Here is a 12,351-nt window from a genome sequence, read left to right on the forward strand (position 1 = left end):
TAATGTACAGCTGACGTATGTATCCTGCACAAAGACAGAAATGTATCGCATGTATTTAAGAAGATATATTTTGTCCGAATAAATAGTTGGAATCTAAATTAAGTATTGTGATTTGTTATCATGCATACCACCCTGAAACCATTTGTCCAATAGATACGCATTCTCTTCAGGAAATCATCAGGGAACCGTGCACTACATTAAACGTATATTAAGCTAAATATAATCAAAAAGACGAGAAGAAAAGTAATTTATTAAAGTCATAATCTCGTAATTTGTACATTACGGCTGTTCTGCTTAAAAGTAATTATAAAAAAATGTGATTTTGACGTATATCCAGTCTTGAAGAAGTAATTATACTCTGTGTGATTACAACGATTTGATAAAAACAGGTACAACCTGAAAGCAAAGAATCATTTTCTACGATCATCCTCTAACGAAGTTATTTTACATCCTTACATCTAGGACACGTCGATATTGTGCGGTACACGTGTGCATTGTTCGTCGTGGACTGTACCGAATTAACTGTGATTCCTATAACGTTTAATGAATGTTCCTAAAATGTATAAGTATAAACACTATATGTATAATACAGTTGGACGACTTGATTATAGATGGATTCGTTGATGGCGAAGAATGAGCGAATATAAATAAGAAATAAATACGTTAAATTACTTGAATGAGCCGGTACACGACGCTTATGTCTTGGAAAAAGCCTCATGTAAAAAAATTAATACCTACGCGACTTTGGACGATATCTCACATTTTTTTTTTTAAAGATACTTCCTCCACGCTCGTATGGTCTACCTATACCAGAACAATCAAACTATCACGACAATAAGTACAAGGCTAAAGCTAGTTCGGAATTGGAAGCAGTCAAGTTCTCTCTCTTCCTGTCAATGTTTAACCCTACATTATTAGATAAATAAAAAGTCTGCTTTTAGTAAATATAGATCAAAATACTTCTATGTTCTCGTTTGATATTTGACTATTAGTTTTATTACTTCACTACGGACGTTGTCCATGCGTGTTACACGCACAATGGCAAAAAAGAACGTGACGAGAAGTTACGATAAAACGGTAACTTCGTTATTTGTTCGTCTTTCATTATTATTATTATTTTTTTGTTTAACTTTGGCAGTGATCCCAGTCGATCATTTTGCGCGAACTTTCCCAGGATCGATATGACTTCACTGAATTCCCATATCCTACGATAAGAACGACTAAACATATTGCAAAAGCGACCATAAACAGTTAATCCTGTCGCCTTCGAGGAAGGGTCGATAGAAAAAAGCATCGACCAAACTTGGTGGCTGTGCATTCGCTTATACATATATAAAGTGTCTAACAACGTGATAACTTCTCCAAGGAAATACATAAGATTCGTTCTAATGTACTCGAGCACACGAATTATCACAATGCCCGATATAATCGATGGGCCGAGAATCCTTTCCGGCCTACCGATCATTTATCGATATTTTGTGAGCACCACTTTCCACGCGTACTTTGCCCAATTCACCTAAAGAGTCAATGAACATTGGCAATCTCTTGTAGCATTCCGAGAATATGATCAAGTTCTTTTCGGAAATAGCATAATTGTCGGTTTTTACCCTTCTCATTCTTACAGTCCTTACACTGAGTTCTATTCCTAAGTAAATCTCGAACCAAACTCTGCAACGTCATTTCGCGGCTTTCGTGCCGTTGCTGGAGGATAGTTATTTTATCTTGTAACAATTGCAACTGTTCTGTACTCTGTAAAATAAAAAGTAAGATAAAGTTGCAACTAGAATTAAAATATAAATTTTCGCAGTTTTTATTACATACAGGCGTTGATAGATATTTGACTTTTTCATTCAACGTTTTCACTTTTTCCTCCAAATGATCCCGTTCAGCCTTTAGGACAACCACCTGTTCCTTATAGTCCCTTAACTTCTCAATTTGTTGTTTCAATTGCGATATCACAGCCATTTGAGCATTTATCTGACCCTATTCATAAAAGTAAGACAATTTAATTGCAATATTTACAAGTATTTTTTATATAATTGTCAGGCATTATTAATTTTTATTTTTTAAAATACAATATCGATCAAACAATGCCAAACAAGAAGCAGTACTATGTGCAAAAACTTTTCTAAGCAGGACCAAATAAGAGGAGGACAAAAAAATAGAGACGGCCGATGCATGTAATACTACAAACCTGTAACTTTACCACTTTAGAGTCTCCGAATTTCACACTGTACTCCTTCAGTAAAGTAGCCATCTCACGTTCGTGTTCTTCTTGCAAGAGATTCAGATCGTGAAGTCGTTTGTTCTTCAGTGCCATGAAGTCTTTGTTCATCTTGCTCAATTCTTCCCTAAGAATATCGTTTTCGTCGGTTAATCTCCTCACTAGATTTGTATCTCCGTTTTCAGTATACTGCATGGGATCGTAAAGCCTTTGTACGGAAGCGGATAACCGTTGGGTGTTTGTATCTGGCACATGCCCATTTTGATAGACGTTCGAGTTCTGGTCGTTTCCTTCGGTAGATTTCAAAGTCAGCAACTTTGAATCCGAAGATACCATACCACGATTCATCTTATCGAGATCGACGGTTTTCATTGATCTTCTGTCGTTTAACAATTTCTCCCTCTCCTTCTGCAGTCTTCTGTTCGTCTTCTGCAACTCTTGAAACTCTTTCGTGAGTTTCGAGAGTGCTCTATCTTTGTTCGTGAGTTCTAATTTTAATCCGCGGATAGTAGCCATGAGGTAAGCGTCTTCCTTAGGGTTCTGTGGTTTCGAGATACCTTTAACATCCCTCTTGTCTTTAGCATCCTTCTTCTCCTCCTTCTCGAATGATCCTGTCCTTTCATCCTTTCTAAGAGTCTCTACTCCTTTGTTCTCCACAACCTTGGATACAGTCTGTGTGAACATGTCGTTGCACACCTTGCGTGTATTCGTATTAGCCTCCACGAGTTTTTCCTCCAGTTCCACTATCTGTGCAGCATACTTGTCCTTCACCTCTGAAAACTTTTTCTGGAATTCAACCAGCCTCTCTTGCGCTAAATCATCCTTTGCCTTGACCTCATTCTCTAAACTCGCTATTCGGTCTTCTAATAATTTAACTTTCTCCAGGCCGATTTTTTCTTGTTCCGAATTCGCGGTTAGAATGAGCGCAGACACCGAATCAGGATTTTTCCTCTTGAGTATTCTCTCCATTTCACGAATCTGTCGATTCAGATCAGTAATCTTCTTGTTATCCAGAATCACCTGATCTTTCAATTTCTGCGTTAATTGTTTCTCACGTTCGACGTGACTCTTAGTTACCTGCAATTTCTCCTGAAGATTGCCTTCTTTTACTCTTAACTCTAGAAGCTCCTTTTCTAACGGAAGCACATTCTGTTGTACTTTATCGAACTCTTGCTTCACTATCCGCAACTGCTCCGTCTTTGAACTTAGCTTCACCGTTAAATCTTCAACTTGCTTCTTCAGTTCTAACTCTGCCGTGGTCATTGACTGCAGACGATCCGTGATAAAATCGTTCTTTGTTCTTAGTTGTTCCTTGAACATCTCTAATTCATCGTTCAATAAACTATTTTGTTGCGTCAGGTCCTCATTTTTCAACGCGCAATCTGTATTTTTCTCTCGAAGCTCGGAGACTTCGAGATTGAGCTTCAGAGTCTCTTCCTCAAGATCCTTTACTTTATCCGCGAGCTCCTGTACTTTGCCTGACTCTAAAACTGTACTTTTTTGTTTCTGTAACTGCTTCATTTCCTCCTGCAACCGTTTCGTTTCCTGCATTAGCTTCTTGTTCTCCGTTTCATAAGCTCGAATCAGATTCTCTTGCTTCTCTAGCTCCTTCTCGAGAAGTATAATTTTTGTGTCCTTCTTAGGCCGAGAATCCGAACGTTTCTCATTTAGCGAGAATTCGTCCACTTTCGCCTTTAATATAATGTTCTGTTTCTTCAGAGAGAACAGTTCTTCCTCAAAGGAGGCGCGCATATTATCGATTTGATTCTTATACATTTTCACTTCTGATTCCAGTTGTTGCTTTAAAAGAGCATTCTTCTGTCTCTCCTCGCGACATAAAATTTCCCAGTTTGTTCGTGTCCAGTTCTGTTTCGTATCACCACCGGCCATCGTTTTTGCGTAAGTGTCTGGCGACTTAATTTGGTATGGCCCTTTACGCGTGGAAGACAAAGTGGGCGTGGAACCAGTCTTGGTAGGATCTTTCTTTGGCTTTAAAGATGTTTTGGTCTTAGAGGGAACTTTTGTGATTGGCTTGACCGTGGGTTGTAGTTTTGGCTTCAATGTTGGCGACCGTCTGATCAAAGTATTGGCAGGCCTCTTTGCAGTATCCGAGGGTTTAACTAATTTGAGATTTTCTACCGAAGTCCTAAGCGGTGGTTTACAAATCTGATCGTAACTTTTAGACTTGGAAAACTTTAGCTCCTTCTGCGATCTATTATTCCACGCGGCAGCGGACTGGGTGGATTTTCGCTCTACATTACCACGTTGAGAAATTGGAACATTACCACTAGATTTAATCTCAGAACTTGAGATTGTTTTGCGCACAGTTGCTTTTGGTTCCACCGAAGGTTCCTTGCTTTGTTGCGTTTCGCTAGTTGTCGACTTTTCGGCTAACAACTTTGGAATTGCATCTGCGAATAACTCCAATCTTGGCGTAAGGCCGATCGTATACAATTCTTCCTTAGAATTAGTTATTACTTTTTTCCTATCACTTGACAGAGTTACGTTTCTCGGAGACGATTGATCTTTCTTATTAGATATCATTGGTTCATTGTTGCCGCTTTTATTAACATTTACAGATTGCTTTTGTTCATCATCGCCCGCGCTGGAATCCGTTTCGACAATTTCATGTTCGACTTTTCGATTATCTGGCTGAGGTAGTTCTTTTTCTAATATATCAGAAATCTCCTTTTCAGGAAATTCAGGACTTTTATCGTTCGCAGATCCTCCGTCTAAAACAGACATTCTTTCATCTGCAGGTTTTGAAAGAAACGAATGTACAGAATTAGATTCGTTTGATTTTTGTTCCTTCTTATCAGTCTGCCCTTGCAAAAGTTTTAAAAAGTGTGAAAAATCTTCTTGTCCGAAGCTCGAACTACCCGACATTCCCCCTTCTGCCTTTTCCTTAGACCTCCTCAATAAATCTTCAAAAAAGTCCTTATCTACATCGGTTATTTCTTTCTGTAAATTATCCTTGTCCATTTCCATCTTTCTTGTACTCTTTAATTCTTCGGACTTGGAATGCCTTTCAATAGGATCATCTAAATCAGAACTACTAGACACTTCTACCTTTTGTTCTTCAAATTTTCTTCTCTGTAGTTCCAAAGTTTTTGGAGCCTTCAAAGCATTCACGTTTTCATACAGAACCTCGAATCCAGGACTACTGTCCCTCTTCTTCTCATTTTTCGGGCTCTTCTTGATTTTCTCAGTCTCCTTATGCACCTCTTCTTCTATCAATTGAAAGATATCAGCTTCTAATTGCCTAACTCTGCTAAGACTTTCAACATCCTCTTGAATGTTGTCAGGTACTAAAGTGTCAGATTTTGATCCACTCTTAGATAAACTACTACTATTCTTTCTTACAAGTTTCTCAGCCTCTTCTAGTAGTTCTTCCACAGATTTCTCTTCTTCTGTGAGATTTTTGACCGAGTTTCTAGATTTCGAACGATCTGTAGCAGAATTTGGACTAAGGGCTCCAGCAATCTTGCTCATTTCTTCTAAAATACTACCTATGTCCTCATCGGTTGCATCTGTTTAGAGGAATGAAAAGTAACTTTGCTATACCTTAAAGAAACATATCACAATTTTTAATAAACGTTATCAAAGTGCTTACTCTCAAAATCGGAAGGGTATCTATCGAACGCTGCAGAAGCCAAAATATCGCACAACGTGTCATCCTTGTCTTTCATCTCAATCTCACTTTCATGCATAGCCTATGAAAGGCAGATCACAAAATATAATATTAATTGCATGGAAATTTATTTTGTAACAAACAAATGTTTAATTACTTTGCACATTCTCTCTTTCTCCAGAAATTCTTTCATCGAAGAACTAACATCTGGCGAAGGCGAAAGGGATTGTTTTGCCTTTGCATCTATCTGAATGGCATGAGAAACCTCTAGCCATGCATCTGGCTTCTTCAACCACCATTTTTCCTCATCGGGTTTGTCTTCTTCCTGCAATTTCTTAGCGTCCTTAGATTTTTCCTTTATTCTGACTGAATTCTCCCCCACGCTAAGACTAATAGACATACCCAGAGTATCGTCTTCGGTTGAGATCAACTACAGACGAATTAAACATGTATGAAACTTGAATTTATTTCTCAATGAAATAAAATACGTGAAATGTATCTATCTTTAGGAACGTTATGTGTCAAGAAATATAAAATCATTAACGAGTCATGGAATAATAATAAGCGATATGTCAAACGCATTTCAGAAATCAAGATAGGTTAACATATTTACAAAATGCTCAATATACTTACATCCTCATAACGAGGGGACTTTTGCAGGTTTGAAGACATTCGAATTTTTTTACTGACAATACTTCTATGTAATATAAACAATCATGTTTTTCGAGTTGTTTGACATTCAGCGTACTTTTTGTTTGTTTGTTAATTTTAATTCGCTCGATGGTCGCCTCGCAGCGACCTCACCTGTCCAGTGACGTAAAGTCATTTTTAAAACCCCGTAAAAAACAATTCGGGGGGAAGGAAGTATATAAATAGCGCGTGATGATAATACGACAGAATCGATAAAAGTAAAAAAAAAAATACAGATAAGACATACAAAGAAACGATTAACGGATAAATTTTCTTTTTATTACTGCTCCAGTCAGAAAATGTCTTATTGATCGATTAACCGGTATAAGAGCATAACCGTTACATAGCGATTGCAACTTTTTATTCGTTAAATTATTAGATAATCGCAAAAAATATTTTTTGTTAAATAACGAATGATGCATAAGAAGGTGACGAGTGCACTTGATATCCTGCAATAACAATGAGTAATAGAATCGAAGTTTAACAATTATAAAAGTATGGAGTACAAAGTGTTAAGAATTTTAATTATCATTTTGCATAAGTTTGATCGCTCTTTCTAAGAATGTCGGTGAACGACATATATTTCATGCATCATCGGTGTACGAAAACTAAATTTGCTTCTACACAGACATACGTTAATTGATCTGACAAACGATAACGAATCTACTGACTTTGTATTAAAATAGAAGAGGGACGTGCGAAATAAAATAAAAAAAGCAATCAATGAGTTAATTGCACGTTAAGCGAATGCCAACCGAGCATTCTTCAAACACTGTGTATCACAATCGTGTGTATATGAATATTTGATATCTCTTAAAATATATATGTATATATCTTATCTTAAACTTTGAAGGCGATCCGTGAATCCTTTATATCGTAAGCGTACATCGTAACATTTGTCGTAACCCTCATTAACAATCGTTTCAACAACCATTTACATATGTATGTATATATCTTTGTTCATAAAAATAGTATTATGATATTAAAATATCTATATATGTTCAAAATAATTACATAGTTACAACTTATAATTCCCCTTAAAAGGTTTCAAGATAACGATAATAATAATATTATTAATAATAATAATAATAAGAAGAATAATAATAGTTTTATATCATAATTAATTACTAATAAAATTCGATCACGTTCATTTTTGTACGCATTGCACGGGCTACGGAAATCGCTCGGAAACTAAACTAAGCGATATCGCGTGGCTCGCAATTTTCTGAAAAGATTAATGACCATAACAATTGTCGTGCAGTTTGAACAATTCTTTGTTAGCGAAGCACGTGTTACATTCCTCGCAGTAGTGCTTGATATCGATCAATTTTATTGGCGTTGTTGTTTTCTTCGCGATGACAGGGTCTCTGGACATCTTTATCAGATTCGTATCGAGAGTCCTGCCGTTGGTTGTGAGATTTCGAAGGTTTCTTCGCTGTTTCCCAGCTGATATACCCGATACATTGGGTTCCCTTATCTTGCCGCTTCTCAGGCAGGCATCTTGGCTTCTTAAATATCTTATCGGGCAGTTTATCCCATTTACTCGATCTACGTCAATTTTCTCCGATTTCAACTTGCTCTTCGGCACGTGCCGCGAGCCTTTCCACTCGGCTACGCCGAACTGATCCGCTTGATGCGTAGAATTAATCGCACCATAATTAACTCTATCGTTTTGTAAATTTGCGTCACAATCGTTGGGCAGTGTGTAAATTTGTTCGATCAGATCGCCGGCTCTATTTAACGAAAGCATAGCGGCCGATACCGACTGGACAAGCACCATGTCCTCGAGATCGGATAGCTGTTCTTCCTTTATAGATAAATTTACTCTATTTTCCCGTGACTTCGATACCTTTCTTGACGGCAGCTTCAACTTACTCGCTATATTCCGAACCTTCGTTTCATCCGATCGATGTTCACGCTTTAAGGATCTTTGGTTTTTATCGGCAGATCTCGAGTACTTTCGTTTCGGTCCTATATAATCGATTGTCCCGTTTCTCGGCCTTAGGATACGTCCCTCGTAACCATCGACCTTTTCCGCTTTAATCTGTCTCACCCCGAAATCGATCGAAGGTGCAATTTTTACTTCGACGTTTTCCGGTTTCTGGTTACCCTTCGTCGACGAAATCAAAGGTACCGGTTTTCTTCTCGTCCCCGCATAATCCACGGATACTTTCCTAGGCCTCAAATTACGAACGATCGTACCTCTTGAGGCCTCGCCGTTTATCCGATTACTTTTACTGTTAGACGTAGCGAAACTGGAAGGATTTCTTACCTCGTTGACAAGTCCTACTAAATTCGAACGCTTTCCGAGCGTTCTGCTAGCTAAAGAACGCACCTTCACAGCCTCTGAATCGTTGGCGCAACCATCACTCGATCTTACGTCGTTCACCCTGTTGCACCTCGAAATCCTGTCTTCGCGGTTCGTAGATACAGTCTGATTGCTTTGGTCCGCTTTATCACAGTAACAACCGCAACGAGTATACGCCGTGTACGTAATGCGCTCTGGAATATCGTTAGTTTGGACGCCGTTTACCGGGAAGGTTACCGAGCTCATCGAATTTATGTAATCGACGTTATCGACTATAGGATCCACGTTGTACAGATCGTAATCCGGTGGCTCCACTTTTATTTTGATATTCTCTATGTGCACCATCGGTACGCCGACTCTTTCTTTCGAGTCGTCCTTTCGCATCCAGGACAGCTGACTCTTTAAGTCCGCGTCCGTCCTCAGGCAGTCGACGTAGAATTTGTGAAACTCCTCCAACTTGTAGCTACATCGGTGACACATGTGTTTCGGCAACAGGTCCATTTCATGTACCTGCGGGATACATAACCGATGCGAATGCGTTTTGAACATCACATGGCTCGCTCGCAGTGAACAAAATGGGAATGCTGCGGCGTGTGCTGTGTACGAATGCGCAAGGGAAGTTCAGAATACGGGATTCAAGGATCGTTTTATTCTTTTTTACGATAGAAACTCGTAACGATGTAATTTTCATTCTATTCTATTCTACGTGATACGAAGGACGACGAATCCCTCGTCACCGCGATTGTACGCGAGACTGAAACGATCGTACAATTTTATTGGCACCGATCCGATGTTTGCACAGGCTAGGTCAAAAGAAATAGACAATGAGAAGGCACCTCGATTAGCAGGATCCGTGTACCCTTATATTCTTTCCGGCTTAAGATTGCCGCAATGTTTAAATGATTAAACACGATGACCCCGATTACTTTCCTTAACCCCGTTTCTTTAATTGCCCCAAATTGCGCACGATCCATCTACAAAGGAAGCAAGATAAAAATGTACGATAAAATATGTTACGTTCAACTGGTTCTAACTGGTTTCGAAACGACCCGTCCAACCCCTATTAATATGCAATGATACCCTGATGGGACGCAGACTGCTATGCTACTTCTAGTATCTAATAATATTTTTTACTTTCAATTGTTTAGATCCGACCCCGAAGCTAGAATGTTTATTCCATCGATAGTAAAGGGCTAAAAGGAACGATTACGATTTGAAGTTACGCAACACGTTAAAAGTGTTTATGAGGCATGTTGGCGCGAAGCAACAATAACCTCACTTTTAGTATCATAAATATAACCAATACAACAGCTTAGAACAGATTTATTGAGAAGCTTAAACCTGTAACTAAAATATATCCTATCGAGATGCACAGAGGTGTTTATAAAAATGCATCAATTCGGGAAGGATATATTAATTGTTGATTAGAAGGAAAGTTTGTCGCAGGTTCGTAGCACGATTCGTGGCAAAGGAAGGTGACTCAGGAGGGGGCGTGTATGATATCGGGAAAGGGCATCCGAATACACGTGAAATTTCTAGCGAAATGATCCAAATGTTGGATAGATACGTATGTATGCAGAAGGGAGAAGAGTGATACGACATACCATGATCGGGAGAATGGCGTTGATTTTCTTCGTGTGATTCTCATTCTCGTCGAAAATATTAATCGAGATACCGGATTGCTTGCCGCAAAGGCGACAGACGCGACTGGACTCAAGAGTCTCCATAACGGTGTAGGGAGAATTAATTTGCTCGGAGGTGTGTTGCGACAAGGAGTCGCGTGTGTATCTCTTGGTATCCCTCTTGCAGTCACCTCGATGAGAGTTATCGCGTCACCCTGGCTGCGCTTCGCGGGTAATCCCCAAAAGTTCGCGGAGCGCGAACTTTCCTCTGCGGCCTGCCCGCCGCCAGCGTACAATTCTGTGTCACGTTTCACCGTCGAGGATCGCGCAAACGCGAACCTTCACGAGTGCTGCTAACTTGCCGCTCAACTTCTGTTCGGCCGGTAGTACATACGTATGCGTATGTAACTACGTATCTGCTCGGCCTTCTGCCGGCGCGACGGACGAGATATCACCCGACTTTTCCCTTGATGCCTGACGACGACCACGACAATACCACCGCGCGCTCTACGAATCGAACGAGTACCGCTTATTGCGCTCTGTCGTTCGCCCGTGAGCAGAAGATCAATTTCAATGGACTCTCACCACCCACGGAAGTCGGGCAAACGGAGTTCGCCTTTTTCGTCGACGAATCGTAACTTGCTGACATCTATCGGTGCCTCCGGTATACGTGACGTGATGCAACCTACGTCCCCGACAATACTGCCACCATTGAAAGAAACTCGAAACGATTCTAACCTCTCGATAATTCTAACCAATTATTATTTATCCATTTGCGCCATCGACAACTGTCAGCGATTCGTTTTATACAAGATAAATATTCAAGTCGGTGATTCAAGTCTCGATTCAGAATGGAGAACGAGGCTGGGAATAGCGATAAGTCGGTTGCTGAGAAACATGCCGAAAGGATGAAACGTTTACGAGAACTGCACGCGAAAAGGGTAAGCGGGGAACGATGAGCAACTAGATAGTACAATCTGTATGTTTTGCAAGAATATCCTTTTATGGAATATTAATTTTATAGAACGAGGCCAGGCAGCAAAATCATAAAGAAGTTATAGAGGAGGACAAAAGGAATAAACTGCCTTCAAATTGGGAGTCGCGTAAAAGACAAGCGGAATGGATTATACAAGATGAAGCTGCGAGAAAAGATGCTCAGGAAAAAGTAAGTATCGCTCGATGACAAGTGAAATTTGAAGGAAAGATCCAAAGTTTAATATGTTACACGTTCCATAGGGAGAAGATTACGAGAGAACAAAGCTGCTTCACATCGATGCAACAGAAGCGGAACGCATTGCGAGGAAGAAAAAGAATAAAAAGAATTCAGATCCTGGTTTCTCTGACTATGAACAGGCAGCAATTCGGCAATATAATAGATTAGTCAAAGGTATTAAACCCAACATGGAATCGTATGAGGAAGTTAAGGAGAAATTAGGTTCTGCCTTTTATGGTGATAGAAATACTATACTGCATGGTCTCCACGAGGATAAGAAAGAGGCTATTGACAAAATGGTTGAAGATTTAGAGAAGCAGTTAGTATTTCATGGCGTTACTTATTAAACTTCAACTTATTGTAATGTACATAAACGATAACTTTTGTATGCTTTTCCAGGATCGCAAAGAGAGATAAGTACAGTAGAAGAAGAATGCACAACGATGATGCCGACATTGATTATATCAACGAACGTAACGCTAAATTCAACCAGAAATTAGAGAGATTCTACGGTGAATACACGCGAGAAACAAAGTTAAACTTGGAACGGGGTACAGCTATATAATGGAAGAATATTATACTAAAAGGGTTACTACAAATGACTTATATTTTAAATAGTATTTCAAAACTGATACAAATAGGGACTCAGGCTACCGATAGACA

At 39.4% G+C, this 12,351-nt stretch overlaps 3 protein-coding genes across 3 annotated transcripts; 1 reads left to right on the plus strand and 2 right to left on the minus strand.

The window, feature by feature from the left end:
• Window positions 1-233: 233 nt before the first annotated feature.
• LOC143426783 (uncharacterized) lies at window positions 234-6,678 on the minus strand. Its single transcript, XM_076900417.1, has 6 exons — window positions 6,489-6,678; window positions 6,013-6,285; window positions 5,838-5,937; window positions 2,195-5,754; window positions 1,822-1,983; window positions 234-1,749 (listed from the first exon to the last, which is right to left on the minus strand). The coding sequence occupies exons 1-6, from the start codon at window positions 6,525-6,527 to the stop codon at window positions 1,525-1,527; spliced, it is 4,359 nt and encodes a 1,452-aa protein (XP_076756532.1). The 5' UTR covers window positions 6,528-6,678; the 3' UTR covers window positions 234-1,524.
• Window positions 6,679-7,186: 508 nt separating this feature from the next.
• Window positions 7,187-10,589, minus strand: LOC143427110 (uncharacterized). Its single transcript, XM_076901016.1, has 2 exons — window positions 10,458-10,589; window positions 7,187-9,363 (listed from the first exon to the last, which is right to left on the minus strand). Exons 1-2 carry the CDS (start codon window positions 10,578-10,580, stop codon window positions 7,780-7,782), a joined length of 1,707 nt encoding a protein of 568 aa, XP_076757131.1. The 5' UTR covers window positions 10,581-10,589; the 3' UTR covers window positions 7,187-7,779.
• A 705-nt stretch (window positions 10,590-11,294) lies between these two features.
• LOC143427112 (pre-mRNA-splicing factor Syf2) lies at window positions 11,295-12,253 on the plus strand. Its single transcript, XM_076901020.1, has 4 exons — window positions 11,295-11,416; window positions 11,500-11,640; window positions 11,712-12,007; window positions 12,088-12,253. The coding sequence occupies exons 1-4, from the start codon at window positions 11,327-11,329 to the stop codon at window positions 12,251-12,253; spliced, it is 693 nt and encodes a 230-aa protein (XP_076757135.1). The 5' UTR covers window positions 11,295-11,326.
• The last annotated feature ends 98 nt before the right edge of the window (window positions 12,254-12,351 follow it).

The sequence above is a fragment of the Xylocopa sonorina genome, chromosome 9 (genome assembly GCF_050948175.1).
Source record: "Xylocopa sonorina isolate GNS202 chromosome 9, iyXylSono1_principal, whole genome shotgun sequence".
In the NCBI taxonomy this organism is placed as follows: Eukaryota; Metazoa; Arthropoda; class Insecta; order Hymenoptera; family Apidae; genus Xylocopa; species Xylocopa sonorina.